Source organism: Nuphar pumila, chromosome 10, assembly GCF_984573655.1.
Source record: "Nuphar pumila chromosome 10, dmNupPumi1.hap1.1, whole genome shotgun sequence".
NCBI lineage: Eukaryota > Viridiplantae > Streptophyta > Magnoliopsida > Nymphaeales > Nymphaeaceae > Nuphar > Nuphar pumila.
The window spans coordinates 4,397,491-4,425,180 of record NC_143258.1 but is presented as its reverse complement, the minus strand read 5'-3'; the positions used below and the strand labels follow the sequence as shown (position 1 = coordinate 4,425,180).

Below are 27,690 nucleotides of genomic sequence, written 5' to 3'. Positions count from 1 at the left end.
TTATCCTCCCTCAATTAACATATTGGCACAAGAAAGAAAGAATTTTATGAATTGATATGGAATCCAAAGAATCTTGATCATTACTTCTTTACAACTAGTAATGGCAAAGTTCAATAAGAAGTTTGGCCAAAAACACAACCAAATTGTGGCTTTAAGAAGGAAATTACTTAGGATTTTGAAAGTTTATCTTGACTTTTCTCCTTCTAATGTCAAACATGGCCAAAGTTTTTCAATCTTTTAACTTGTACTCTCACTAAGGTCCTAGGGAAACTTACTATATCCAATATGGGAACTGGTATACTTGGTTTATACTAAATTTGCTTTTAGGTTTCCATATACCTTCTTAGTTCTTGAAGATGTGCATGATGAGGAGGATTTTCTCATAACTCTTGACATCAAACCATTTTGCATCAAAGTGCATTTAACATACACAAACATATAATAAAAAGGAGCTTGGAGACCAAATTATGTTATCTTAGATTTAATTGTTGTAGGAAGAAAAAAAATCCTATTGATTCCTCGTATCCTTGGACTTGCAAATAAAGAAATACCAAAATGGTCATTCATTTTTAAATAATGAAAATTTTAGCCAAAAGGATGCCAATTTGCATTTTGAGCATTGGGTTTCCAATGACAAGGCAGGAGGACTACACTATCATTCAAATTCTTACAAGTCAAACAAATAGGATTTTGTGATATCTTCTTTCCTTGAACTACTTGTAGAATGTAATAAGAAAGCTTTAAGGATGGCAGTGGACCGTGGGAGGGGGTAGGGGACAAGGTCTCTTCCCCCGCCCCATCTCAAAATCCTACCCTCTATCCCCGCCTTCATCCTTGCATAGGTTTTGATTTAAACCTCCATTCTTGTTGCATGCCCTCCATCCTTGGTCCAAACGGGGCGAGGCGGGGGTCTTGTTTTCCCTCGATCCACTGCAATCTCTAAAGAAGGGTTGGGGATGGTATGAGATGGGGTGGTGCAGTGTGGAGATCGAGGACAAGAACGGGATGGGGCAGGAAAAATGGTAAGTCCATCCCCGCCTCCATTCCCACACGGGTTTTGATTTTAACTTCCATCCCTCTTTCATGTCCTCCATCCTCGCTCCAAACAGGGTGAGGCGGGGCGGGGCGGGGCGGGGCCCTGTTTCCTCCCGGTCTACTGCCATCCCTAGAAAGCTTAACTGCGAAGAGACATAAGAAAATCTAAACTACTCAAGTAATAAAAAAGAAGGGCTCTGGCTTCTTGGCTAGAAGCCAACAAAGTTGAGGCCTGGTTGTGTGAGCATCTTTTGTCACGAGATCAAAGCTGGGTGTACTCCCCACTGCCAAATAGGCAGCAGGATTTCAAGAGTTTTATCAACTATTGGCCTGCCAATGTGTTGCCACTGATTGTTTGGTGATGGGTGTTTATTTTCTCAGCCTAGTAGGAAAAAAAAGAGGCGAGTATGCAATGTTTATCATGAAAAATTATAAGTCTGTTTTTTTATTTTAAAGGCAAGTTGGGGTTAGGCAGACTCCTACCAGTTATACAATGATAACATTGGGATTCGAACTTGCAACTTTCCAACACAAGGTGACCTGCACTAGCTGCTCCTACCAGGTAAACATTACAAGTTTCATTTCATCATTACTCAAGACTAACTCATTAGCCCAATGATTTTTTCTAGGAAGATGACTGTAGTATGAACCACAAAATAAACTAAAAAAAAAATAAAGTAAAAAGTGCATCATGGAATTGACATGAAGTAACGAGTCATCTCTCTCTCTCTCTCTCTCTTACATATGTGTGTATCAGACCAAGCTAACAAGTAATTTTCGCTCATCATCAAAGCACTCACAAAGCTAAGTGTTAAGGTGTTATTTAAATGGTTCAAAGCTTTCTAAAAGGACTTTCCCTTCTCTATGGTAAAGGATGGGGATTGAGGGGATATTGAGAATGCTCATTGAATGAGCAATTCAATATCAGATCTCGGATTTAATCTATTGATAGGAAGTATTCCGGCGATCCCCATGATTCGAGTCTTCGGATGCCGCATCCAACGTTTGACACGAGAGGCCCGTAATAGACCTGATTTTATATATATATATATATATATATATATATATATATATATATATATATAAGAGAGAGAGAGAGAGAGAGAGAGAGAGTTTACCATGAAACATTACAAGTTTCCTTTAACCATTACTAGTGACAATTCATGAGCCCAATGAATTTTTTCCAGTAAGGTAACAGTAGCATGGAGCACAAAAATTACCTAGAAAGAAAATAAAGTAAAAAGTGCATCATGGAATTAACATGAAGAGCATTTTGGATGCCACTTATAATGAAGAATTTGTGCATTTTAATCATGGATTGGCTTCCATTAATTATAAGGTTGAGGTTCTTGAGGACATTAGGCAAAAAGGGAATAGCCTTCATCAATTTGTTATGAATTTCAAAGAACCTTGATCGTCCTTCTCTTCACTGCTAGAAAAAAAAAGGAAACAATAATGAGTTGCCTGAAAATCAGGTTGGTAAACGAACCAAACGAATCAGAGTGTGTTCAAGCTTGGCTGGTTTCTAGTGCCGAGCTGAGCTGAGCTTGAGCTCATGAAAAGCCCGAGCTAAATGAAACGAGCACGAGCAAGCTCATTTACAAAAAATAAATTAATTAAAAGTTTAAAACAATAAAATTTAAACCCTAACTAACTAATCAAGCTCAACCTAGCTCAATTACAAAATAAAACTTGTAAGCAATACGATTTGAACTCTAAACTTATCGTTTGCAAGCCAAACACTTCAACCATATTCATTCTATAAAATAAAACACATGTAAAATATATTTTTTATTAATAAAAGAGTCTATATGAGCTGAATTGAGGTGAACATTTGTTGTTCATACTCGAGCTCATCGAGCTTATTTCACGAGTTCAAACTGGTTTTTTATGAACCAAACATGAACCAAGCCACGAGCAGCTCACCTTGTTTTCTAGCCCTACCCAAAAATATCCAATAATAGAGTAGCCTACTAAATCAAATCCTAGCTTGTAAAAATGATTAGGTTTTTTAAGGTTAAAAATCTCAACTATTTGCCTTTTGTGTTAGTCATAACCATAGTGACAAATGTTAAAAAGGACAAAATTTCGTTTTTCAAAAACTAGTGAGAATTTGAAAAGGTTTCATAAATCTCATGTTTTTGTTGGCAAAATCTCACCAATAAAAAATAAATTAAAAAATATAATTTTTTTATAAGAAAATATTAATAAAAAATATTTAAAAATAAAATACATATTTTTTCATGATAAATAGCTGAAAAGTAAATATCATGTTTAAAAAGCGATATTTATTTATTATAATAAATCTCACGATATTTTGAAAATCTCGCCAGAAATTGCCGTTTAAAACTTTTAGGCAATTTCTCGCCTGTGTCACTGTGGTCATAACCAAACTCTTTATACCAACTTAAAACTTTCAGCTGAATTTTCTTTTTGGGCCATCATGCATACTTATTAAAGACATGATGAGAAGGAAATCATCAACAATTTTTTTTCCTTTTTTTATTTATCATGGATAAACCACCGCATGGTTTGGATGTCCCAAGGGCTGGGAAATTATATGAGCAACTCGTGTCTTGGCTCATTAAGAGGTCGCTTGAACTCCTGAATTAGACTCCACAAGTAGGGATGGCAGTGGGGCGGGGCGGGGGACAAGGTCTCCACCCCCGCCCCGCCTCAAGATTTTATCCTCCACCCCCGCCTCCATCCCCGGCGGGGATGGATTTTATCCTCCACCACCGCCTTCATCCCCGTTTCATGTCCTCCATCCCCGGTTCAAACGGGGATGAGGCGGGGTGGGGTGGGGATATTGCGGGGAAAAGTGGTCGGGGCGGGGATGAGGCGGGGATCGCGGCGGGGATGGGGCGGGGCGGGGCGGGGAAAAGTGCACGTCCATCCCCGTCTCCACCCCCGAACGGGGATGGATTTTAACCTTCATCCCCGTTTCATACCCTTCATCCCCGGTCCAAACGGGGCGAGGCGGGGCAGGGCCTCGCTTTCCCCCGGTCCACTGCCATCCCTATCCACAAGGTCGAGCATAAAACACCAATGTTTGGCTCGGCTTGGCTCATATAAGCTCATTAATCAATAATAAAAATATTTTATATTATCAAGTGAAGTTGATTAGGGATGGTGGGGGACAAGGTCTTCACCCCCCTTCCGTCTTAAAATCCTGCCCTCCATCCCTGCATGGATTTTGATTTTAACATCCATCCCTTTTCATGTCTTCTATACCCGGTCCGAAAGGGGCGAGGCGAGGCGGGGCCCTGTTTTCTCCCTGTCCACTGCCCTCCCCACAAGATGAATGAATTGTTTGATTGTAAGCAATAAGTTTAGTGTTTAAATCCTGCTGCTTCCAAGTTTGAAATAATTATTTATATTTGTAAATGAGCAAGTTTGAGCTCGGTTTAGTAGGCTTAAGGTGCAATTTCTATTATTTTTAACTCTACTATATATATATATATATATATATATATATATATATATATATATATATATATATATATATATATATATATATATATATATATATATAATGAGCTAGCTCGTGACCAACTCATTTAGGTGGGGCTTTTGATGAGCTCAAGTTTGGCTCAGCTCGACATAAGAAATGAGTCAAAAATTGAAAACCTTAGATTCGTTCGTTCTGCTCATTTACCAGCCCTACCCGAAATAGGTCAAGAGGCGTCAAGTTGACTGTGAGTCTGGCCGGTATCTACACTTACAGTGCAGTAAGTTTTCCTTTCAAGACTACCAAGAATAGTTTCCAATTTGGTTCAAGCCTTGAGGCAAACAACTAAGCCGACTCACCTAGCCAGGTGTGAAGTTATTATTGGCATCATTGTCAGCAATCTTATTCTTTTTTTTTTTTTTTTGGGTGAAGAACTGGGGATGGCAGTGGACAGGGGCAGGAGACAAGGTCTCCACCCCAACTCGGTCTCAAAATCCTATCCTCCATCCCCGCACGGGTTTTGATTTTAACCTTCATTCCTGCCTCCATCCCCATTTCATGTCCTCCATCCCCGATCCAAACGAGATGAGGTGGGGCTCCCCATTTTATGTCCTCCATCCCCAGTCCAAACGGAATGAGGTGGGGCAGGACGGGCCCCATTTCTCCTCAATCCACTGCCATCTCTAAAGAAGGATTAGGGACGGGACAAGGCGAGACAGGGATGGAGAGGGGTGGCTGAAAGTGTAAGTCCATCCCCACACGGGTTTTGATTTTAACCTCCATCCTGGTTTCATGTCCTTTATCCCCGATCCAAACAGGGTGGGGCCCCATTTCCCCTCAGTCCACTGCCATCGAATAAAATCCCAGGACCCAGGTGTAGGGATGGCAGTGGACCGAGGGAAAGCAGGGCCCCGCCCCGTTTGGACCGGAGATGAAGATGGAGGCGGGGACAAAGGTTAAAATCCATCCCCGTTCGGGGATGGATGTACCCTTTTCCCGACCCCACCCCGTCCCTGCCACTTTTCCCCGCCCTGCCTCATCCCCATTTGAACCGGGGATGGAGGACATGAAACGGGGATGAAGGCGGGGGTGAAGGTTAAAATCCATCCCCGCCGGGGATGGAGGTTCTAGTCTTGAGGAGGGGCGGGGGTGGAGACCTTGTCCCCCGCCCCGCCCCGCCCCACTGCCATCCCTACCCAGGTGAGACCCCACGACCACCCTGCCTTATGTGGCCTACCTCTGAAAGTTACAAAAGCAACCATGCATCCAAGGGGTATGATCCGGCCCTGAATCGTTTGGCCAATGATTCAGGTGAATAGGCCGATACAGATTCACAAGTGAATTTTTCTGAATCGGCTAAAAACAATTAAAAATTATTTTATGTCAATCAAAACACGGCACGTGTTAAACTTATTAAAATAATATTAAAAATTAATTTTAAACACTGGGACCCAGTAAGGATAGCTAGGCATAAACTTCAAAGCCAGGCAATTCAGTATCTTTGTGGGACCCACCTTAATTCACAGGATGGCCTACAAAAAAAAGCGTTGACTCTGGGCTTTGACTTTTCACGACCAGTTGAGCCAACATCACGGGGGTTCGCCCAGGCCACATGAGTGCCTTCAATGAAGCCACAATTACCCAACCGAACCCAAAGACCCAGACCCGGTCCTTGGACAAGCTTAGGTTACCAACTCTGTCAAAACGTGCCGAATTTCTGATCTGATCTAGTATGGTCCTTGTCTCAGCTTGGAACTTGAACTCAGTCTATAGAGATGTAAACGGGTCAGACTCGAGTCGGATATAGTTGATTTAGGTTAATCACACTTGGATTCAGTCTCAAACCTGGATCCGATTAAGTTATATTCCAGAATCAAATACCTGTTTAGTGTTTACAAGTAATCGGTTTGGACTTTCTCGGATTGGAACAGGCCTCGGATCATTCACCTACAAAAATACTCCATTTGGACCCGAGACCAATTAGTAACCAGGAATTGGTATATCTGCAGAAACCGACTAAGATTCGTCCAGACATCAAACCCGAACTGGAACCGTTGACCTCTCGAGCCTGTGAGGGAGGGACGTCAATAAGTCGGATTCAGGTTGGAACTAGGCATTATCGAATCTGACCTATTTGAATTTGGAGTCACAGTTGGATAGAAAATGATAGAACCGAATACGGATCGGACTAGTCCAAAACCCAATATTTACACTTAATTACGTTCGGATCTTAGTCAGATTTGGGTTTCAATCGGATTCAGGTGTTATTGAAAAATTAATACCGAATCCGAACCTGATTTTTAATCGGATTCAGATTTGGCTACCGAATCTAACTAATCAAATTCGGATATCGGGTTACATTACATCCGACCGTTGACATCCCTACAGTGAGGTCAAGGATACTACTGGGGCAGATATGACCAAAAATTAAAAAAAAAAGATACCTTGACCCCTGGTGTGAGTTAAAAAAATAAGTTGCAACAACTACTTCTTGCCAGCTGCAAACCAAAGAAAAAAAGTCCAGGGGCCATTATCTATTTGTACAACTGGCAGCATTTCGTGTGGAACTTGATTTTTGGGTGACCTCTTGGTCAATTTTCCTAATAAGATTGACTCGCGGTAAGGCTGGCACTGGAAAGAGTCCGGGTCACGATTTGGTGGGAAAATACCAAACCCACAAAAGTCAAACTAAAAAAGTGGACCCAGATCCAACGACTAACAAAAGAAAAGTAGAAAACTGAACAAAATATTAAAATAAATAAATAAAAGTAAAAGGCGAAAGAGGAAAGGAAAGATTTCAAAGGTGATTTCAACTGGTACAAGTAGGGGTTCACATGGATTAAATCCTACAGTGGTCAAGGATACTACTGGGGCAGCTTTCTGATCCTAATCCAATACATTCCGGATACGGATCTGAATATAAGGTCCAAATCATAGTCACAAATCCCGTTATAAAAAAACAATATGGACAAGGAAATCTCTCTCTCTCTCTCTCTCTCAATATATATATATATATATATATATATATATATATGAGAATGAAAACATTTTCAAGAGATTTTTTTTGGGTTTTTTTTAAATTTTGACGGTATAGACGAGGTCAGCATGATTGATTTATTATAAATCAACACTTGGATCATGAATTTTGAATAGAAAAAATAGTATTTTGAACCTCAAAATATTATAAAAATTGTATGCCGTTGATTTTAAAACTTATAAAAACTTATCCATGCATCGGAATCATATGTTTCAAAAACTTAATCTTATAAAAACAAGCATATAGATCACATCTGTACGGTCAGAATTTTGAAAAAAAATTTAATAAAATGTTCATTGGAGAGGTTTAGGAGGGTTTTCCATTGGGGAGGTTTTCATTTAACTATATATAAGGTATTGCATATGAGATAAATGAGTGTTCGGGCTCGTTTGGTCTTATTTTTAATTTCTGACCCTACAGATGTGATCACTATACTTGAATTTATAAGGATCAGTTATTGAAGTCATTCAAACATGGGTGATTTTGATAAGGTTCGAAAAATCAATGGTCCAAAATCTTTATAAAATTTTGATGTACCAAATATCATTTTTTCGTCGAAAGCACAAGATACAGGTGTGGATTCCTACTAAATCAACCATGTCCAACACATTTATGAGGTCGAAAATGTGAACAAAATAATGAAAAAACTGCAAAACTCATTTAACATGTTTCATTTAGCACATAAGTACTACACTTATATATAAAAGAAGTGGGATGGTCTACTCACTAAATGGTCCCCCACTTGTCCTTTCAAAATATGTATCTTAGATATGTTTTTTGACAAATCTAAATGTATTGACATGATCTTCATGGTTGAAAACATATGATTAGACTCTTGAATCATGTGTAGACTAAATTTTAAAAAAATTCAGAACTATTGATTTTTGGGTCGCTATAAAATCCTTTTTATACAAAAAAAAAAGTTTGATCAAAGAGTTTCTTCATATGTTTTCAATCATGAACATAATATCCATATTGTCATATTTTCCAAAAAAAAACATAACTAACATACAAATTTTGAAAGGGACAACGGGGTGAACCATCCCATATATATATATATATATATATATATATATATATATATATATATATATATATATATATATATATATATATATATATATATATATATATATATATATATATATATAATATGGGTACCTGTTAAACAAAGCATGCTAAATGGTTTTTCTGCTCTTTGGACGTTCTTTTTCCCAGTTTTGATCCCATAAATGTGTTGGGCATGGTCGATTTATGAGGAATCCACACCGGGATCATATGTTTTCCATGAAAAATATGATATTTGAAGCCTCAAAAATTTACAAATATTTTGAACGGTTGATTGTTCGAAAGTTATGAAAATCCACCCTTGTGTTTGAATCAAACACTTTAAGAGCTAGTTCCTATAAAATCAAGTACATAGATCACATCTGTAGTGTCAACATTTAAAAATAAAATAAAATAACCTCAAAAAACTCATTTAGCATGTTATATATATATATATATATATATATAGGAAATAAAAACCTACTGGATCAGAAAAAAATTCAAACGTATCTAATAAGAAACATTTGTTGGATTTTTTGGTATTTTTTTGGAAATTCTAACCTTGCAAATGTGATCTATGTGCTTGTTTTTATAGGAATCAGTTCATGAAACATTTGATTATGATGCAAGGATAATCGGGTCTTCTTATTTATCATTATACTCGGACCTTATAGGGTTTGGTACAGGTCAGGTCGGTCTAAACCTCACCCGTCTAAATACCTATTTGGATGAGAACCTTGATTTTTTGAATTTCGATCTAAATTCCGATTAGTTATTTGATTCAAATCGAATCCAACACTTTGCACCTCTTCACATATAGAATGTAGTTTCCAACTCTTTTTTCTTATTGGATTTGGAACTATCATTTAAAATTGTGAACCAGATCCAAAATTCATTATCGAATTAAAGTTTGTATTTGGCTTTTGGATTTTCTTCGCAGTATTTGAATTTGGATTAGATTCTACCGTGATATGACCCATATCCGACCCGTTTGCACTCACGTACAGACAAAAAAAGCTCAGGGACAGTTAGCAGTAATGATTGAGCCCTCAATGTTGACTAAGCGCACGGATTGGAGGTTCAGATCGAGACAAAGGAGATGAAATCGACGGCTAGAAACATCCGGAGATAGCGTCCAGACAAAGCAACGGCTAAGGGCGTGCCAAGTCATAAAATGACCGATAACATTAGTAGGAACCTGATCTAAAAATATCCGCACTTGCTATGATGTTTTGCTATTTGTAAAAAACTTTGAATTTTAAAAAGAATTTCTAGAACAGGCCTCATAACTATTTTTTTTTAATTGGCTTGGTTTCTCATGTTTAGGGTACGTTTGAAAGCAAGAAAAACTCTCATAAGAAAATGAAAATTTGCCTACTTTATAAGTTTTGATATGAGAATTTTTTTAAATAAAAATATTTCATTTGTTTGTGTAGCATGAGAAAATTAAAAGAGAAAATGTTAGAAGAGAAAAACAAAGAGAAATTTGTGGTGATAGTGGTTCTTCTTCTTATCTAATTGGGTTCCCCAAGAACGACGACATCTTGATCTTGGGCCTTCAAGCTGGTGGGCTGGTCTAGCAGCCAGAGCATGGACTCATGGCCTGGCGAGCACATTTAGGCACTTTGTTGCGTGCACTTGCATTGAGAGGGTTCCGCGGCCTATCAAACCCAAAAGCTCTGCCATCACGCCAAGCATTTCCTCATCTCGTTCACCATGGCTATGTTCCTCAACACGGTTATGCATATATTTGGGCTGGATCATTGGCAAGCCAAAACAACAGTTGTTGAGAAAAGCGGTAACTCCGTTGTAGGCTCTGCTTGCACGACAACGAAGAGCCCCTTCACATTGATGACCCTCGTAGTGATGATGGTTGGTGGTGGTGGTGGTGGTGAGATGAGTGGTGGAGAGTGTAAATCATAATTTTTTCTTGGTAGAAAATATTCTTTGCATCTTTTGAAGAATGTTTTGTATAAAAAATTATACTTTTAAGAAAAATTCTTTCGTTTGGAATGATTGAAAAATCCTTAACTTTTTTCTTCTTACCTTCATTTTTTCTACATATTTTTACTTCCAAACATGGTGTGTTTGGGAGCGAGAAAATGATAAGAAAATACAAATAAGAAAGAAAAAGTGACAACTTTTTTTATTCCTTCTAAACAATAAAAAATCTTTTAAAAAAAGATCCATGTTTTGCCTTGTTTTTTTATAAAAAAATATTCTCTATTTCAAAAGATGGAGAAATTTCTCCTCAAAAAATTAGTTTTGAGGGAAGACCACACTCTAATCAAAACAGTCTGACATTTTTCTGACCTCATTTTCTCAGTCCACTCAAACAGGATAATATTTTTTATATAGAAAAGTTCTCATGATAAATTGTCATAGTCAAATATTTCTTTTTTTATAATATTTTTTTCTTGTTTTCCAAACGTGTTTTAAAGGTGCATTTGATAGTATCCAAAAAAGTATCCACATGAATTTTTTGTCCGGGTTTCATGCGCTATCAAACGTATAAAAAAAATTCCCTTTTGGTAGGGACGTTCTGGACATAAAACACCTTCAAAACCGAGGACAAAAATTCGGGGGTCGTACTTGTTCTCCACGCTGCTGAGCTCAGCCAAAAAAGTATTCACATGAATGTTGGATGGACAAAGTAGTGGAGATGGGTTTTTTAGATTTACGGGCAAAGATGTGATGAGATTGGATTCGGGTCAGGTTTCTGAATCCATTTAGTAGGATCCAGTAGAGCATGTGAAAATTCGATTAAGAATGGATTCTGCATGCGGTATTACAACTAAAACTGAATCCAAATATCCATAAAATGCATCCTATTAGTTACTAAGATCCAGATTTGATATTAGCTATCCTACTCTGAATCTGAATTTAAATCCAATTAAGTCCTTGCTTCTAACTCCATCTTTTGGATACATGTGAGAATTCAAAATTATTTACAGAATATATCTGAATTGCTCATTTGGATCTTCAACACGATTCAAACTAATGGTCTGAATATAATGCGTTGAGTTGGGATCTAAATAATTTGAATATTGGATCTGAGATTTGCGTTTGGATCTTAATGATGCCAAGATCTAACTAGTTTGGGATTTGGATATGGGTTCTAATCTTAACAATATTCAACTCTTTGCATGCTAATTGGACCTTGGAACCAGTTTGAGTATTTATTGGATTTCAAGCTTGGTATCTGGATTATGATCAGATCTTTTTTATTTTTTATTTTTTATTTTTTATTTTTGCATGTAAATTTAACTTTTTTTGTATATTTACACGGAGAAACCACTCCCAAGATCAGAGACCTAAGTGTGCTGGCTTTGACTGCTGTACTTTGGGTCGTTGTTTTGGTAGTGTAAAACTTTATGAGCTTACCCCTTGCCCTCAGGGAGTCGCCACGCTTTGGCTTGCGCAAGGTGTGATGCCCATGAGATTTGAACCTAGACCACCTGCCTTGCGGCCTAGGTCTCATCCCACTATGCTAAACCCTTTTAGGGTGCGCAAATTTAAGTTGAATGTAATTATGGAATCTAATCCAACACGATTTGGTTGAATACAAGCAAAAATCTAGCAAGTGGACACATTAAAATGGTTATATGTAGGCCGGTAAGCGAGCCCAGCCGAACAAACTGAATGTGATGTATTCAAGCTTGGCTCATTTTTGTGACAACTCGAGCCGAGCTAGAGCTCACAAAGAGTCCGAATGAGTCATGTATGCGAGTGTAAGCCAAACCACAAGCAGCTCATCTCTAATTATATGAGCAATATAAGAGGTATACAAAACTTTGCAATCAAGTGGGCCAACAAGGAAAGCCTTGCATTGTACTCATGGGAAGCAATGAGGCAGCAACTGTCGCAGAGCTTTCATACTTATCTAACATCCTTTTCTTGTATTGAGAAAAACATGAGGCTGAAATTCATGAAAAAATATCAGGTACAATGTGATTGCACACTTTTAGTGTTCTGTTCCCGATCACCCTTCATCTTGGAGATAGGGCCTGTCAGTTGTGGGACGGAGGGCGATCAAGTGTAGCAGCACACTAAAATCGTGCGACCCCATTGCACCTGACGTAATATCCTTATACTTCAAAGTAAAAAAAAGCTCTCTTAACAAAGAATATTAAAGCATAATTTGTGCAATTATGTATCCAGAAGTGCCGACATGATAAGGTTAGTTCTAAACTTTTTAATTTTTTTCAAAAAGCTGACAACTTGAGCACTTGTCATCAGTAAAAAAAATATTTTTGTTAATTTAATGTTAAAATATAATTTTATTAAAATAATATTAAAATATTAACCGCACACGTCAGCGCATCTAACGTGGCAAAGCATGTTCGATGGCGCGACCCAAGACATATGAGTTCAAAACTAGGGATGCAAGGGGTTCGAATCTAAAACAGCTAAATACATGAGAATTCAGATCAAAATCCAATCCAAACAGCAAAAAATTGCAAAACCTTCATTCAAAATCTAACCTGTTTGCATCCCTAGTCAGAACCAAGAATCGTACTTGGTGGGCAATCAAGGAGGGGCGGAGATAGGAATCTGAACTAGGGTGGGCACAAATTCTAAGGCTAGGAAATGACATGAACAACTTGTCATTTGGCTTGGCTAGGATTGACTCATAAACTGAGTATAGCGAGTCAAGCTATTAGCTAGCTCATTTAAGTAAATGAGCCGATCGAGCACCAACATGGCAAGCTCAATTGGCTTGACTTGTATAGGTCATTTTTACATATTATCTATTTATATATACTTTTATATTATATATTTATACATATATTATATGGACGAGGGCTCCGAGTGGTTGTAGGAGCTGTCAGTGCATGTCGTCTTGTGGTGAGAAGTTGCAGGTTCAAACCCCAGTGGTAAGTTGAATAATAATTGGTGGGGTATGCTTAACACCAGCTTGCCTTTCAAGAAAAAAAAATTATACATACAGATAGGGGTGGCAAAACTTGACACGACCCACCAACCCACCTCTTAGGTGGGTTCGGGTTTGGCTTAAACTAACCCGTTTAATAAATGAGTTGACCCGCCTAACCCATTTATTAAACGGGTCGGGTTCGTGTTAGGAGTATGCCAACCCGGCTGACCCGTTTAATAAACGGGTTAGGCGGGCGGGTCAACCCGTTTACCCGAACCTGACCCACCAACCCACCCGCCAACCCGACCCGCTAACCCACCAACCCGTTTATTAAACGGGTTGGTGGGTCGTGTCGGGTTACCTGTTTAATAAACGGGTCGGGTTCGTGTTTGCCACAGCCAACCCGTTTATTAAATGGGTCAGGTTCCGGTTGAGGTATGCTGACCCGCCAACCCTACCTGATTGCCACCCCTACATAAAGATATATTATATATATAAAATGCATATTATATATGTTTTGTACATGAAATAAACATATATTTATATGTATTATACATATATTTTGTATATTAATTCTTAAGCTTTAAATAATGCCTAAAACACATTTTTTTTTTAAAAACAAGTCAGCTCGTGACCTACTCCCAAAGAGCAGGGGTGACTTAACTTTTACCCCTTTATTGGGGGGTTTTGGGTTGAGAAAGAGTTAGAGAGCACATAAAAGATCAGGGTGGGCACTGCCACCCTGGTCCTTCCTCGATTAGAGTGTTTTTGGGTCAAGGTGGGCACATAGGAATGTACAATGAGCCTAGCTAGCTCGGGCTTGACTTGTTTAAGCTTGGCTCTAACTCGTTTGAAAAATAAATGAATCGAGCTTGAATAAGGTTTCAGGGTCGAAACACATAAATGAACCGAGTTTGAACCGGCAGTCCAGCTCAAATAAGCTCAATTAAGCTCGATTCACATAGTTTATATATAAAAAAAAAATTTATAGATCTATCTATTTTGTTCATAATCATAGCGGCTTTAACTTAGTGGATAAAGCATTGGTCATCTTTGGAAGCGGCATAAGTTCAAATGCAATTTTAAAAAAAATTAAGAACATTTTTAAAAATTAAAGGTTTTTAGTTTGAGCCGATCGAGAGTCATGGTTGTTCAACCTGTTCAAGTCACCTTGTGTTGGGACTTTGCAGGTTCAAAACCCAATGGTATAGTTGTATAACTGGTTGGAGTCTGATTAACTCTAGCTTGCCAATAAAATAAAAAACTAAATTATTAAATAGTTAAATATCATACTAGTTGTATGACTGGTTGGAGTTTGAATAACCCCACTTGCTTATAAAATAAAAAACTAAGTGTAAATAATTAAATATGTTGGTATTTTCCTGATAAGGCTATTGTGCTTTTCTGTAAATACTTAAACATTAGGGTAGTATCTACAAAAGGAACAAAATTTAAGGGCGGAACGGATATTTTTTGGATAAGATGACGTAGATCGCGGCCACCATCAGTGGCATCACCCAGTCAACTGCCTAGTCTCTGCCAAAATCATTTAAGAAAAAAAAAAGAAAAAAAATCCCTCTTTTCTCGCTCCCTCTTACCGTCCTACGTCTGCGAGAAGCAACGACGAGATCGATTCTGGGCCGTCCGATACAGACCCCACTGCGATCTCTGACCGTTAAAGCCCCACTGGGAGGGCGGTGGCCTGTGAGCTCTCGCTCTCTCTCTCTCTCTCTCTCTCTCTCTCTCTCTCTCCTTTTGCTCTTCACGGATCTCGTCCGCCCTCTTCTTCTTCTTCTTCTTCTTCTTCTTCTTTCACACCACTCAAGACAAACCCTAGATTTTCTGCGGTCGGTGGTGGTTCTTATTTTTTCTTGTGGTGGTGGATCGGCGATGGGGAATTGCTGGAGTGCGAGGATCAAGGCGGAGAGCCCGATCAATAGCGTCCCGGCAACAGGTAATTCGCTGCTCCGGAGCTGGAGGTAGGGAAAGAGTTTGGGTTTCTCTTCGATTTTTTTCTCTCCGATGTTTGGTTCCGTGTGATTTCTGGAAGAAATTGCGGATTTTTGGCCGGTTTTTTTTGGAGACCGTGCTTGAAAACGAGCTCCTGGTTAAGATTTTCCGTTTTTTTACTTTTACCTGATTGGTTTCGTGTGATCTCTTGAAGATTTTCCTGTATTTTGACGGGTTTTAGTGGGAATCGTGCTTGGAAACGGCGTTCTTCGTAAATTCTGTCCGATGTTTGGTTCTGTGTGGTTTCTGGAAGAAAGTGCGGATTTTTTTGGAGATCGTGCTTGAAAACGAGTTCCTGGTTAAGATTTCCCATTTTTTTCTCCACCGTCGTTTTCTTAGGATTTTTTCTTTTTCTGTTTCTCTTTGTCTTTTCTTTCGCTTGATTGGTTTCGTGTGGTATCTGGAAGATTTTCCCTGATTTTGACTGGTTTTAGCGGAAATCGAGCTTGGAAACGTCTCTGGAAGATTTTTCATGGATTTTAGTGAAAATCTTGCTTGGGAGTGTCTCTGGAAGATTTTTCAATGACTTCGACGGGTTTTAGTGAAAACCGTGCTTGGAAATGCGTGCCTGGTGCCTCGTTCTCGTTGGATTCTTACCTAAATTTAGGGTTCTTGCGTGAGTATAGGATCGAGAGGTGAATTTCGTGTAGTTTTTGGAAATTTGGGCCGAAATTTTAGGGTATGATGGTTGTTTATGCGTGGATCTTTTGAAATTATGCATCGATTTTGGGTTTTGAGTGAAATTCTTATCTCAAAATCCGTTTTTTGAGACTTTTTGTATGTTTATGAAGGAACGCATTTTTCCCTTGGCTTGATCGCGACTAACTTTTGTGAATTTCGCTCTGCTGTATGCTTTACTGAAAGTTCTTTTCCAAACGTGTGCTTTCTTGGGATTCTTGGTTAATCCATCGAGGAAACCCTCGGTTTTCTTTTCCTTGATTTCGTGTAGCTATCGGATATTTTGCACTCATTGAGGATTTACGTTGCTGCTTGAAAAGAAAACGCTTGTAGTTGGAATGTATTTTTCTTTGATTTCGTTTTAAATTTCCTCATTCCCTTGAAACTTTAGTTCCTTGTTGATCCTTCTTAGTTGTATCTTTATCAATTTTGTGGTTAATTCTGAGTGGTTCTCTGAACACTGCACGAATTTGGAAGTTGGTGGAATGGTGTTAGATGTTGTTCATTTTGTCATGGACTTTGCTCAGCTACATGGGAAATCTTTTGGTTTACATCTACTTGCAGACGGTTATGTTTTGTTGCTACCAGTTGTGAGCTTAGTTGTTTGTGTGAAACGGTTGTTGGTTGGAATGTGTTTGATGCCTATGGTTTCTAGGTAATGGTCCTTAAGAGATAAAAAATTTCTGATGTGGTTTATGTTCTCGTGTGCATGCTGTTTAAGATTGATTTTGAAAAATTACTGCGATATGGTTTTCAGGTCGCAGAACCAATAACATTTTCTTTACAATACACGTGGGACATCCTGATTGTTGTGTTACCATGTTAGCTGTTTGTTTTCTTTTCTATTTTTCCGAATCTTCTGCTGAATTTTCTTTTCACATGGAACCTTGTTTGTTGTTTTACCTGGTAAAGTTACTCTTATTTCTCTTTCAATGGTTAGGTTTGGCTTGTTTAGGGGATGATTTGTGTTTGTTTGCCGTTTCTTCTCTGCTTGCTATATTCACCAGATGCTGTGATTTTTGGTGTTAAAGGTGTTGATTCATCAAAGGATGCTGGCAAGGATGGACCAGAAATTAGCAATTTGAGCAAGTTCTCATCAGGATCTATGACTGCACCTCAAACTCTGAGAAGTGAGGGGGAGATCTTGCAAGCATCGAATGTGAAGAGCTTTAACTTTGTAGAGCTCAGAGCTGCCACCAGGAACTTCCGGCCTGATTCTGTGCTGGGAGAAGGTGGTTTTGGGTCTGTATTTAAAGGTTGGATTGATGAAAATACTTTGGCGGCGTCACGACCTGGTACTGGCATGGTCATTGCCGTGAAGAAACTTAATCAAGATGGGTCTCAGGGTCACAAGGAATGGCTGGTGAGTGATATATGATTCCTCATAAAGCGATGAGTTGGCCATTCTTCAACCCGCATGTAAAAGAAATTAATTACTTGTATGCTTATTGACTTGTTTCGTGAATGCAGTGTTTATATCATTCAGTTTGCTTACCTGTTTGTTATATTTGAGAACCTGTAGGCAGAGGTGAACTATTTGGGACAGCTCTCCCACCCAAATTTGGTGAAACTAATTGGTTATTGCCTAGAGGATGATCAAAGACTGCTCGTTTACGAGTTCATGCCTCGAGGAAGTTTGGAAAATCACCTTTTCAGGAGTGAGTTCCTTCTCACCATCTAGTGTATATTACCCTATGTGTGTTCTGTATAATGAAATGGTAATTGTAGCATGGTTGCAAATGAGCGCTTTGAGTGTTGTGTTCTGTTTTCAAAGTTTTACATGAGAGTGCTTTACAGCCTTGATCACATTACATGCCATAGTGTAGATCAGCTTGCTTTAATAAATAAGACAATGCATATCCCAGCCTTACCGAGGCTAAAATAGTGGTTTTCATTTGTCTGTATTTTTAGTGTGTATTCATGAACTTCATTCTTTACTGCTCCAAATGCTGCCATTGTTTTCTTTTTTTGTTTTTTGTTTCAGATGTTCCTTTTCTTTTCCTTTTCCAGTGCAGGAAGATATTTTTCTTTTAAGGGTGCATTTGATATGCAGGACCAACCCATGCGGGGACCGACCAGTCCCTGCCCGGGCATTGTCCTGTGTTTGATAAGCAGGCGCTCGGTGTTCATCACAGAACAAAACGCTTCCTGTGCAGGCACTTTATAAGGCGCTGCATGGTCGTGGGGTGTGACTGGCATGTCCAAGACAAATGCCTCACTGGTTTGCCTGCATGGCATTTGTGCTGCCATGCAAACACAGCCTAAACTTACCATGTTGTTCTGTTCATGTGTGTTCAGGGGGCACATACTTCCAACCACTTTCTTGGCATCTTCGGATAAAAGTTGCTCTAGGGGCCGCAAAGGGGCTTGCCTTTCTGCATGGTGCTCAAACAAAAGTGATTTATCGCGATTTTAAGACATCAAATGTGTTGTTGGATTCGGTATGAACTACTGTATCTGTATTATCATGCTCAATCATTTAAGTGTATGTTGGTTTACCGGGGGACTTTAATGTGCTTGTATAGCCTTTCCCTGGTTATTGTGTCTTATTTTTGCTTTGCTTGTTTGTGGTTTTGTACAGAACTACAATGCCAAGCTTTCTGACTTTGGGCTGGCAAAAGATGGTCCTACTGATGGTAGGACGCACGTCTCGACAAGGGTTATGGGGACATATGGATATGCAGCTCCTGAATACCTTGCCACAGGTATCATGTAGTTTTTTGATGCATGCATGTGCACACGAGAGAGAGAGAGAGAGAGAGAGAGAGAGAGAGAGAGAGAGAGAGAGAGAGAGAGAGAGAGAGAGAGAGAGAGAGCTTTTACGTATTCTGCTGATACACTTCTTTTATCTAATTTTCAAGGACATTTATCTGCGAAGAGTGATGTATACAGCTTTGGAGTCGTCATGTTAGAAATGCTATCTGGGCGACGTGCAGTGGACAAGAACCGGCCTTCTGGGGAGCACAACCTTGTGGAGTGGGCAAAACCTTACTTGAACAACAAGCGCAGGCTATTCCGTGTTTTGGATGGCCGGCTGGAAGGCCAGTATTCCACGGAGGAAATTCAGAAAGCTTCTGCACTTGCACTCCGGTGCCTCTCTGCAGACCCAAGGTTGAGGCCTACCATGGCTAATGTTGTGGTGGAGCTAGAGCAGTTGCAGGAGCTAATAATGGCCAAAGACCCTCAGTCAGAGCAGAGCAGAGGACGGCACCACAACACACCAGTGGTTCAAAAGAACCGTCGATGGTCTGATGTCATGAATGGCAACAGAGTTCCACACCCTAGACCTTCAGATTCACCACTGTATTCATAAGAGATAGGAAGGCGACACTTGACGTTTACAGAATGACATACTGTGCTGTTGTAGTTTTACGTTCCTGTAATATATGTGCAGAACCTCCCCTAGTTGCCGGGATCCGGAATGCCTCCGGCGACAGTTATGTTAGATGGCTTATGGCTGGTTCTTGATGTACATCTCCAAAGTCAGTTGTTGGTAGATCTGGAAATTGATCCATGGAGTAGTGCTTAGGGAGAACGATCACAGGAGTAGTGCATAGGAATCTTGATGTGGGGATTTCTTTTTGTACCTTGGGCCTGAAATTGTGCGAAGAGGAGATTTGAGAGTTCTGTTGTGACGACTCCTTTAGTTGGCTCATGGGGGTTTCTGTTCATTTCTTTTGTAGCTGCTTCCCTTGTGTGTAATCTTATAATCTGTCTTAGCAGCATTGATCCTCTTTTGTATGGTTTTGTCCGAGTTACCGGGATTTTCGTAGATAGGTGAGAAGCACCCTTCTCTGAAACTTGTTTCAGAAGCGCGAAACTCTTCGGTTCTGAAACTTGATAGAAATCTCGATTTTCGTACTCTTTTCCTATGCTTCTCACATGTTTCTTTCTTGTTTCCATACATACTTCCTATTCACTTCTCATGCTTTTTTTCATGTTGTTCATGTGCTTCTTTTAAGGCTTCCAATACACTTCTCATATAGTTTCTTCAAATTGACAACCATTATTTTTAGATTCGGAGAAGAATTTAATTTTTACACTATTAAATCACAAAATTTAATAAGTCATTTTTATTTTAGTTTTTATTCTCTTCTCCTTTTATTAGTATTTTGGTTCTCATTTGATCTTTTATCACTTCCCTTTTTTTTATTTTGCTTTTAAATTGATTTCTCATTTCTGGCATCTTACAAATTTTAAAATATGTGGCTTCTCTCATCCTTTTCTCATTTTGTTTTGTTTCCAGCTTTTGCTTTTTAGTCTGGTAACCTTGGGTTTTGGTGTCTCTAAAATGTTCATTATTGTCTATGTTATGAAGGAATCATAAGGTTCTTTCCTTGCTTTAAGGGCCTGTTTCTGGTTTAAAGGAGAGAGAGAGAGAGAGAGAGAGAGAGAGAGAGAGAGAGAGAGTTCTATACTCTGTAGTTGAGATAATAACTAGAAGCGGTTGAGGCAGCAGTGTATAGGAAATGCCTTGATGTGTGTGAACCCTTAAGTATTTGAGAAGTAGAATGAGAAAAGAAGTAACATAAAGCATTTGTTAAAATCTCATTTTGTATAAAATAAATTTTCATTTTTTTATGAAAATATTCATCATTGTATTTTATAATAAAATCTTTTTTTAAATGTACAATTCATTTAACATGAAAAACCGTTTTCAATATTAATGAAGTTTATTTTCATACCAAGATAATCAAGCTTTCCATTTCTTACATCCAAGGGGGGTTGGCATAGTGGTCTTGGGCCTTAGCCGGTAGACTGGCGATCAAGGTTTCAATCCCATGGGCATCTCTCCTATGCGCAAGCTAATGCCCAGAATAGGATCTGGGGTGGGGGTCCTAGCTTCGGAGTTTTACGCTGCTGGTACAGTTTTACGCTGCTGGTACGATAACCGTAAGTATGATAACCGTAGGTACGATAACCGTAGGTATGACATGCTGAGCCAGTGCAACAGGTTTTCGTGTTGGGTGTATTTTTTTTGGGTTATAAATCATAAAAAAAAAATCCATTTCTTGGAAGCGAGCTTCTCATAAAGCTTCCAAACTGTTAAAATAGTGTAATTTCATGAATCCAAACTCAACTTTTAAGTTTCAAAAAAGCTTTCAGTAGCCATGGTTTCATCTGTTTTGGAGCAATTATTGGGTTTGGATTGGCTCAACTTCATTGTCACCAATTTCTCCATCTCCATTTTTTATGAAGAAGGGTTGTCGGTTCTCTGGCATTCACAACTCACAAGCCAAGTTTAAGTTTTGGACGTTGCTTTGTTGGATGGCTTTCCCTTTTTATCTTGAGATTGATGGCTGGTATTATGGGGTTGTCAGGGGGTCCACATCTCACATTTTCTGAATGATATGAGTATTTGGAAGGTGACTGCCAAAAATTGATGATTGGGATTTTTGAAGGAATTTTGCTCCAAAAGATTTAACTGAACCAGTTAAGAGGTCTACTCGGATCTGGTTTACTAACTCTAGTCAGGTTTTGATAATGTCTAAACAAGATTGTTTAACTTGATGGACCCAGATTCACAAATTATTGAATTGGGATCAAATGACAACCTAACTCATCATCTGTGTCGATGGGACCAATCCCATGGCGACATTTAGGGCTGGACAATGGGCAGGCTGAGCTGGCCTGACCCAGTTAGTGGATGGGTTTGATCGGGCCGTTGATGGACTGGACCTGGTCAAGCCCGATCCCTTGACCAATCAGATGGGGCCTAGAACTGGTTGGGGTCAGGTCCGGGTCTAATACAAAGCTCACAGAATGCCCATTTGAACCATGAGCCTAATTCAAAATGGGTTGGGCCGGGCCGGGTTACAAGTCATCTTGTATTCACGATATTCCTGCTTCATTTCTTTCAATGCATAGGCTTTTTTTTTTAATAAAAAATAAGAAAAATACATATAAAATAAATGAGATTCAAGATTGATTTGTTTTTGGAATCACACACACACATATATCCAGCCTATTAGCCTGCGGGCTAGTCTAACCCGACCCAAGTCGAGCCTTCTTTCGAAAACTAGGCCCAGGTCTGGCCTATTCAGGCTGAGCCACGGGCCACCCACAGGCTGCCCAGCCCACTGTCCAGCCCTAGCGAAATTGGTGGGCCTTGCAGCAACTGAATGCAGGCTCATCCCCCTTTTATGTGAGGGGTCTCAAGTTTGAGAAGCCTCTGATGTGGGGTTTGCACCACATCATATCCCACACACTACATCAGATTCTGGGGTCTGAGAGCTCTCAAACACCTCAACAGAGATCATTAGATCCCATCTACAAATTAGGGGTGTCAACCGATTGGGTATGACCCGATCCCGACCTATACCAAATCCTATAGGGTCAGGGTTTGGTTATAAAGAAATGAGTCTGATTAACTATTTGGGTCAGACCCATGAGGTTCGATTATTAAATGGGTCGGGTATGGTTTATGAAAATTTATACCAAACTCGGGTCCGACCCAAATTCTGATTAAGATCCACAATTTTTCAATGTAAAAAACTTAGAAAATATTATTTTACCAGGTATGGACCGGGTCTGGTTTATGTAATTCTTATCGGATCTAAGTATATTTTTTTATATGAAAATTATGGCTGGACCCAAATCCGGATCCAATACCTCATCACTTAGTATGATTAGTATCACATTCAAATTTGGTTAATGTTTGGATTCAGATTCAGTATGCAGAATTGCATTCAAATTCGAATCCTAGTTTAACCAAATCCAGATGGATTATTGAACCTGACCACATAAAAAATGTGTCCAAATAATTAATCAGATTTAGAGTTGGATTAGGTATTACCTTTTCTCATCTGATTAAGCAATATCCAATAAGGTTGGATTCTGTAATGCCTATATCTGACCAGAGTCCGACCCGTCCCAATTTGTTTGGAGCATGATGGACTTTAATGTAATTATCCTGACAAGGGATTGACTCAATGTACAAACCTTCTTATAGTGGATCTAGCCTTGCAGTCAAGTAGACTCCTCAACCCATGCACAGCAATCATTAAACCCATTTTCTGTGTTTGGGGCCAAATAGACTTATACCTAGGCCTGAGTCAATAACAAATGTTTTGGATCGGCTTTGCCCTCACCTCAAACCCTTTCAGGCCTTGGATTAAGTGGATATATATATATATATATATATATATATATATATATATATATATATATATATATATATATATATATATATATATATATATATATATATATATATATATATGAGAACTAATGTGTGAACCGTGATTTTTATGGATTTTTTTTTCTCTTGAATCTAACCGTACAAATGTGATCCCATGTTTGGTTTTATAAAAACCCACTTTTGAATCGTCCAATTTTGATGCATAAATGCGATTTTTTTAAGGCTTTAAAATCAATGGCTCACAATCTTCATAAATATTCAAGCATTCAAAACTCATATTCTTTCATAAAAAATACATGATCCAATTGTTGATTCCTAGAAAAATCACCATACCTAGCACATCCACACGGTTGGATTTGCAAAAAAAGTGTTGAAAATACCCATATCTCTAGTTCTCATATTTTAGTGACTATATATAGAAAGAGTCACTAGAACATGAGAACTAGAAATATAAGAACTAATGTGTGAACTTCCATTTTTATAGATTATTTGTTCTTTCCTCTTGAAAAGGATGTGTTCTACATGCATAGTTTTATAAGAACCCGCTCTTGAATCATCCAATTTTAATGCAATAATGAAATTTTCTTAAGACTTTAAAATCAATGGCTCATAATCATCATAAATCTTCAGGCATTCAAAAGTTGCATTTTTTATAGAAAAAATGATTCCTAGCAAATTCACCATGCCAAGCACATTCACATAGTTGGATTTACAAAAAAAAACATGTTGAAAATACCCAAACATGAGAACAATGGGTTGCAAAAGCCAAGCCAAGCCAAGCTCATGCAAAAACAATTGTAATATGATATCAATATTCTAATCAAAATTGAATCACATAATATTCATGAAGTCATCCCCAATGGTAATTAAAAACACACACAAAAAAAAAACTTAAAACCATAAACTAAACATGTATGCCATCCTAAAAAAACAAATAAAAACCTTAAATCCTAACAAACATCTATGTTAACTAAAAAAAACTTAATTAAATGTTTACATCATTTAAAAAATCAAAATAAAAGACATAAATCTTAACAAAAATTAAAGATTTAGGGGTTTGGTAACCATAATCAAGCATTTATTAATGGAATCATGATTAATGATAATTAAAAAGAAATCATCATATAAAAACCCTAATATTTATGTAATTTAGAAAAATCCAAATCAATACCCAGAATCCTAAAAGAAATAATAGATTTATGCTAAATAAAAAGAAACAAATAACCCCCCCCCCCCAAAAAAAAAAAAACAAGCATTCATTACCTAATGCTAATTGAAAGAAAAAACACAAAAAACCTTAAAAATCTAATTAAACATTAATGCTATTTCAAAAAATAATTAAATAAAAAAGCTAAACCCTATTAATACATTATGATGTTTGAAAAAAATCCAAGTAAAATCCCTAAATCAAGACCCGATCAAGCATTAAGAAGAGAGAATTTGGAAAGAAGAAGAAAAAGGAGACCCAACCACTAGGTCCAGGGGTGATGCACAAAGGTCACTGGATGGCGGATGGCCAGAATCAATCCAACAAAGTTTCAAGAGAGAGAGAGAGAGAGAGAGAGAGAGAGAGAGAGAGAGAGAGAGAGAGGACCTCAAGGCAAGGGCATACTTTTTGGCACCACCACTAGTGCCACCAGACGGCAGATAGATGCCGAAGTGCAGGGCTTCAAGGGGAGTTGACAAGGGGAGAGAGAGAGATTCGGGGCTGCGGTTAGAGGGGAGGGGTGTGGGTGAAGTCTGAGTGTGCCCACCCCGTCGCTTTTGCCCTTGATTTAAATGATTGAGTCTTGGGATTGGGTAACTATATCATCTCTATGGTGTAGCCGGATTTGGAAGATGGGATGATCAACTCCCAACCCCTCTTGGATTTGGCAAATAAAAGTTCACTCACCCCAAAAAAATAGATGATGATGGCAACTTTGGGTACCAACTCCAACACCAGCATGAACAGAGCATGAATGTAAGTGAAAGATTTAGGTTTTGTTTGGAGCTTGTCATCAAACGAGTTGGGATGTAATCGGAGACAATTATATGATGTGACACTGGATATGGGTAATTGGCTGACGTTTGGGAGGAGTTGGAGAAAGGTGAGATTTTCGACTGAGAATCAACCAACTCCAACTCCAACACGATCCTGAACAGAGCATGAATGTAAGTGAAGGATTTAGGTTTTGTTTGGAGCTTGTCATCAAACGAGTTGGGATGTAATCAAAGACAATTATATGATGTGTCAGTGGATATGGGTAATTGGCTGACGTTTGGGAGGAGTTGGAGGAAGGTGAGATTTTCTGACTGAGAATCAACCAACTCCGACACCAGCCTGAACAGAGCATGAATGTAAGTGAATGATTTAGGTTCTGTTTGGAGCTTGTCATCGGAGAAGTTGAGATGTAATGGAGACAATTATATGATGTGACACTGGATATGGGTAATTGGCTGATGTTTGGGAGTTGGAGGGAGGTGAGATTTTCGACTGAGAGTCAGCCAACACCAGCCTGAACAGAGCATGAATGTAAGTGAAAGATTTAGGTTTTGTTTAGAGTTTGTCATCAGAGGAGTTGGGATGTAATCGGAGACAATTATATGATGTGACATTGGATATGGGTAATTTGCTGATGTTTGGGAGTTGGAGGGAGGTGAGATTTTCGACTGAGAATCAGCGAACACCAGCCTGAACAAAGCATGAATGTAAGTGAAAGATTTAGGTTTTGTTTAGAGTTTGTCATCAGAGGAGTTGGGATGTAATCAGAGACAATTATATGATGTGACACTGGATATGGGTAATTTGCTGATGTTTGGGAGTTGGAGGGAGGTGAGATTTTCGACTGAGAATCAGCGAACACCAGCCTGAACAGAGCATGAATGTAAGTGAAAGATTTAGGTTTTGTTTAGAGTTTGTCATCGGAGGAGTGGGGATGTAATCAGAGACAATTATATGATGTGACACTGGATATGGGTAATTGGCTGATGTTTGGGAGTTGGAGGGAGGTGAGATCTTCGACTGAGAATCAGCGAACACCAGCCTGAACAGAGCATGAATGTAAGTGAAAGATTTAGGTTTTGTTTAGAGTTTGTCATCGGAGGAGTGGGGATGTAATCGGAGACAATTATATGATGTGACACTGGATATGGGTAATTGGCTGATGTTTGGGAGTTGGAGGGAGGTGAGATCTTCGACTGAGAATCAGCGAACACCAGCCTGAACAGAGCATGAATGTAAGTGAAAGATTTAGGTTTTGTTTAGAGTTTGTCATCGGAGGAGTGGGGATGTAATCGGAGACAATTATATGATGTGACACTAGATATGGGTAATTGGCTGGCGTTTGGGAGTTGGAGGGAGGTGAGATTTTCGACTGAGAATCAGAACACCAGCCTGAACTGAGCATGAATTTTAGTGAAAGATTTAGGTTTTGTTTGGAGCTTGTCAGCAGAGTTGGGATGTAATCGGAGACAATTATATGATGGGACACTGGATATGGGTAATTAGTTGACATTTGGGAGGAGTTGGAGGGAGGTGAGATTTTTTGCTGAGAATCAGCCAACTCCATCTCCAAAATATTCATTTGGACTCCTATTTGTCTAATGGTTCAAATTTTTTTACCCTGTTTATCTTAGTAAATCTTATATTCACCTATTTTACCTCATTATTAAATGCAATAATGATGCAGTAAAGAGGTTAATAACAACTAGGGGTGGACAATGAGCTTACCCTAATGGACTGGGTCAATTGAGTTGTTGACCAGCCTAGCCAAAGCTTAGCCCATAAATTGATGGGTTGTGGATGGGCTTGTTGAGAGAATCTTGGCTCATGACTCGCCCATTATGCTCGTAGGTTTAATCGGATCAGGTCGAGCTTATTATATTATATATAGAAGATATATTTTTATGTTATACATACATAATATATATGTGTATATGTAGAGTAATGTGCTGGTTCTGCCCACTTTCTTGTTCTGTCCCATTCTCTTTCCTCAAAATCATAGTTTTTTGGTATTTTTTTCTCACATCTAACACCATATATGTGATTTATAGGCTTTGTTTAGTGGGAACATGCGTTTGGATCACCTGAATCTACCTTGTATATAGTTTTTTTGGGTGATCCAAAATCATTGGCTACCAAGGCATCAATTTTTCCAGGCTCATAAAAATACTTTTCTTCGTCGAAAAAAATATGACTCAAGAGTTTATTTCCACTAAATCAAGCATACTAAACATATCTAACAGTTTAGATCTATCATAAAACATTTCAAAGTATGGAAAGAAACCAGAAAAGTGGGTCTAATATGTTCAGTTCTCATATATATATATATATATATATATACATGAGTGGGCCCTAGCTGAGTCTATTTCGAGCCTAGCTTAGGCCTAATTTATATGCCCTAGACCTACCCAAACACCATGCTGTACGGATC

General features: G+C 38.7%; 1 protein-coding gene across 1 annotated transcript; it reads left to right on the top strand.

Moving 5' to 3' along the window:
* Window positions 1–15,053: 15,053 nt before the first annotated feature.
* On the top strand, window positions 15,054–19,859 carry LOC149823305 (receptor-like cytoplasmic kinase 176). Its single transcript, XM_090018772.1, has 6 exons — window positions 15,054–15,400; window positions 17,166–17,497; window positions 17,657–17,792; window positions 18,433–18,575; window positions 18,716–18,839; window positions 18,996–19,859. Exons 1-6 carry the CDS (start codon window positions 15,337–15,339, stop codon window positions 19,445–19,447), a joined length of 1,251 nt encoding a protein of 416 aa, XP_089874898.1. The 5' UTR covers window positions 15,054–15,336; the 3' UTR covers window positions 19,448–19,859.
* Window positions 19,860–27,690: the final 7,831 nt, after the last annotated feature.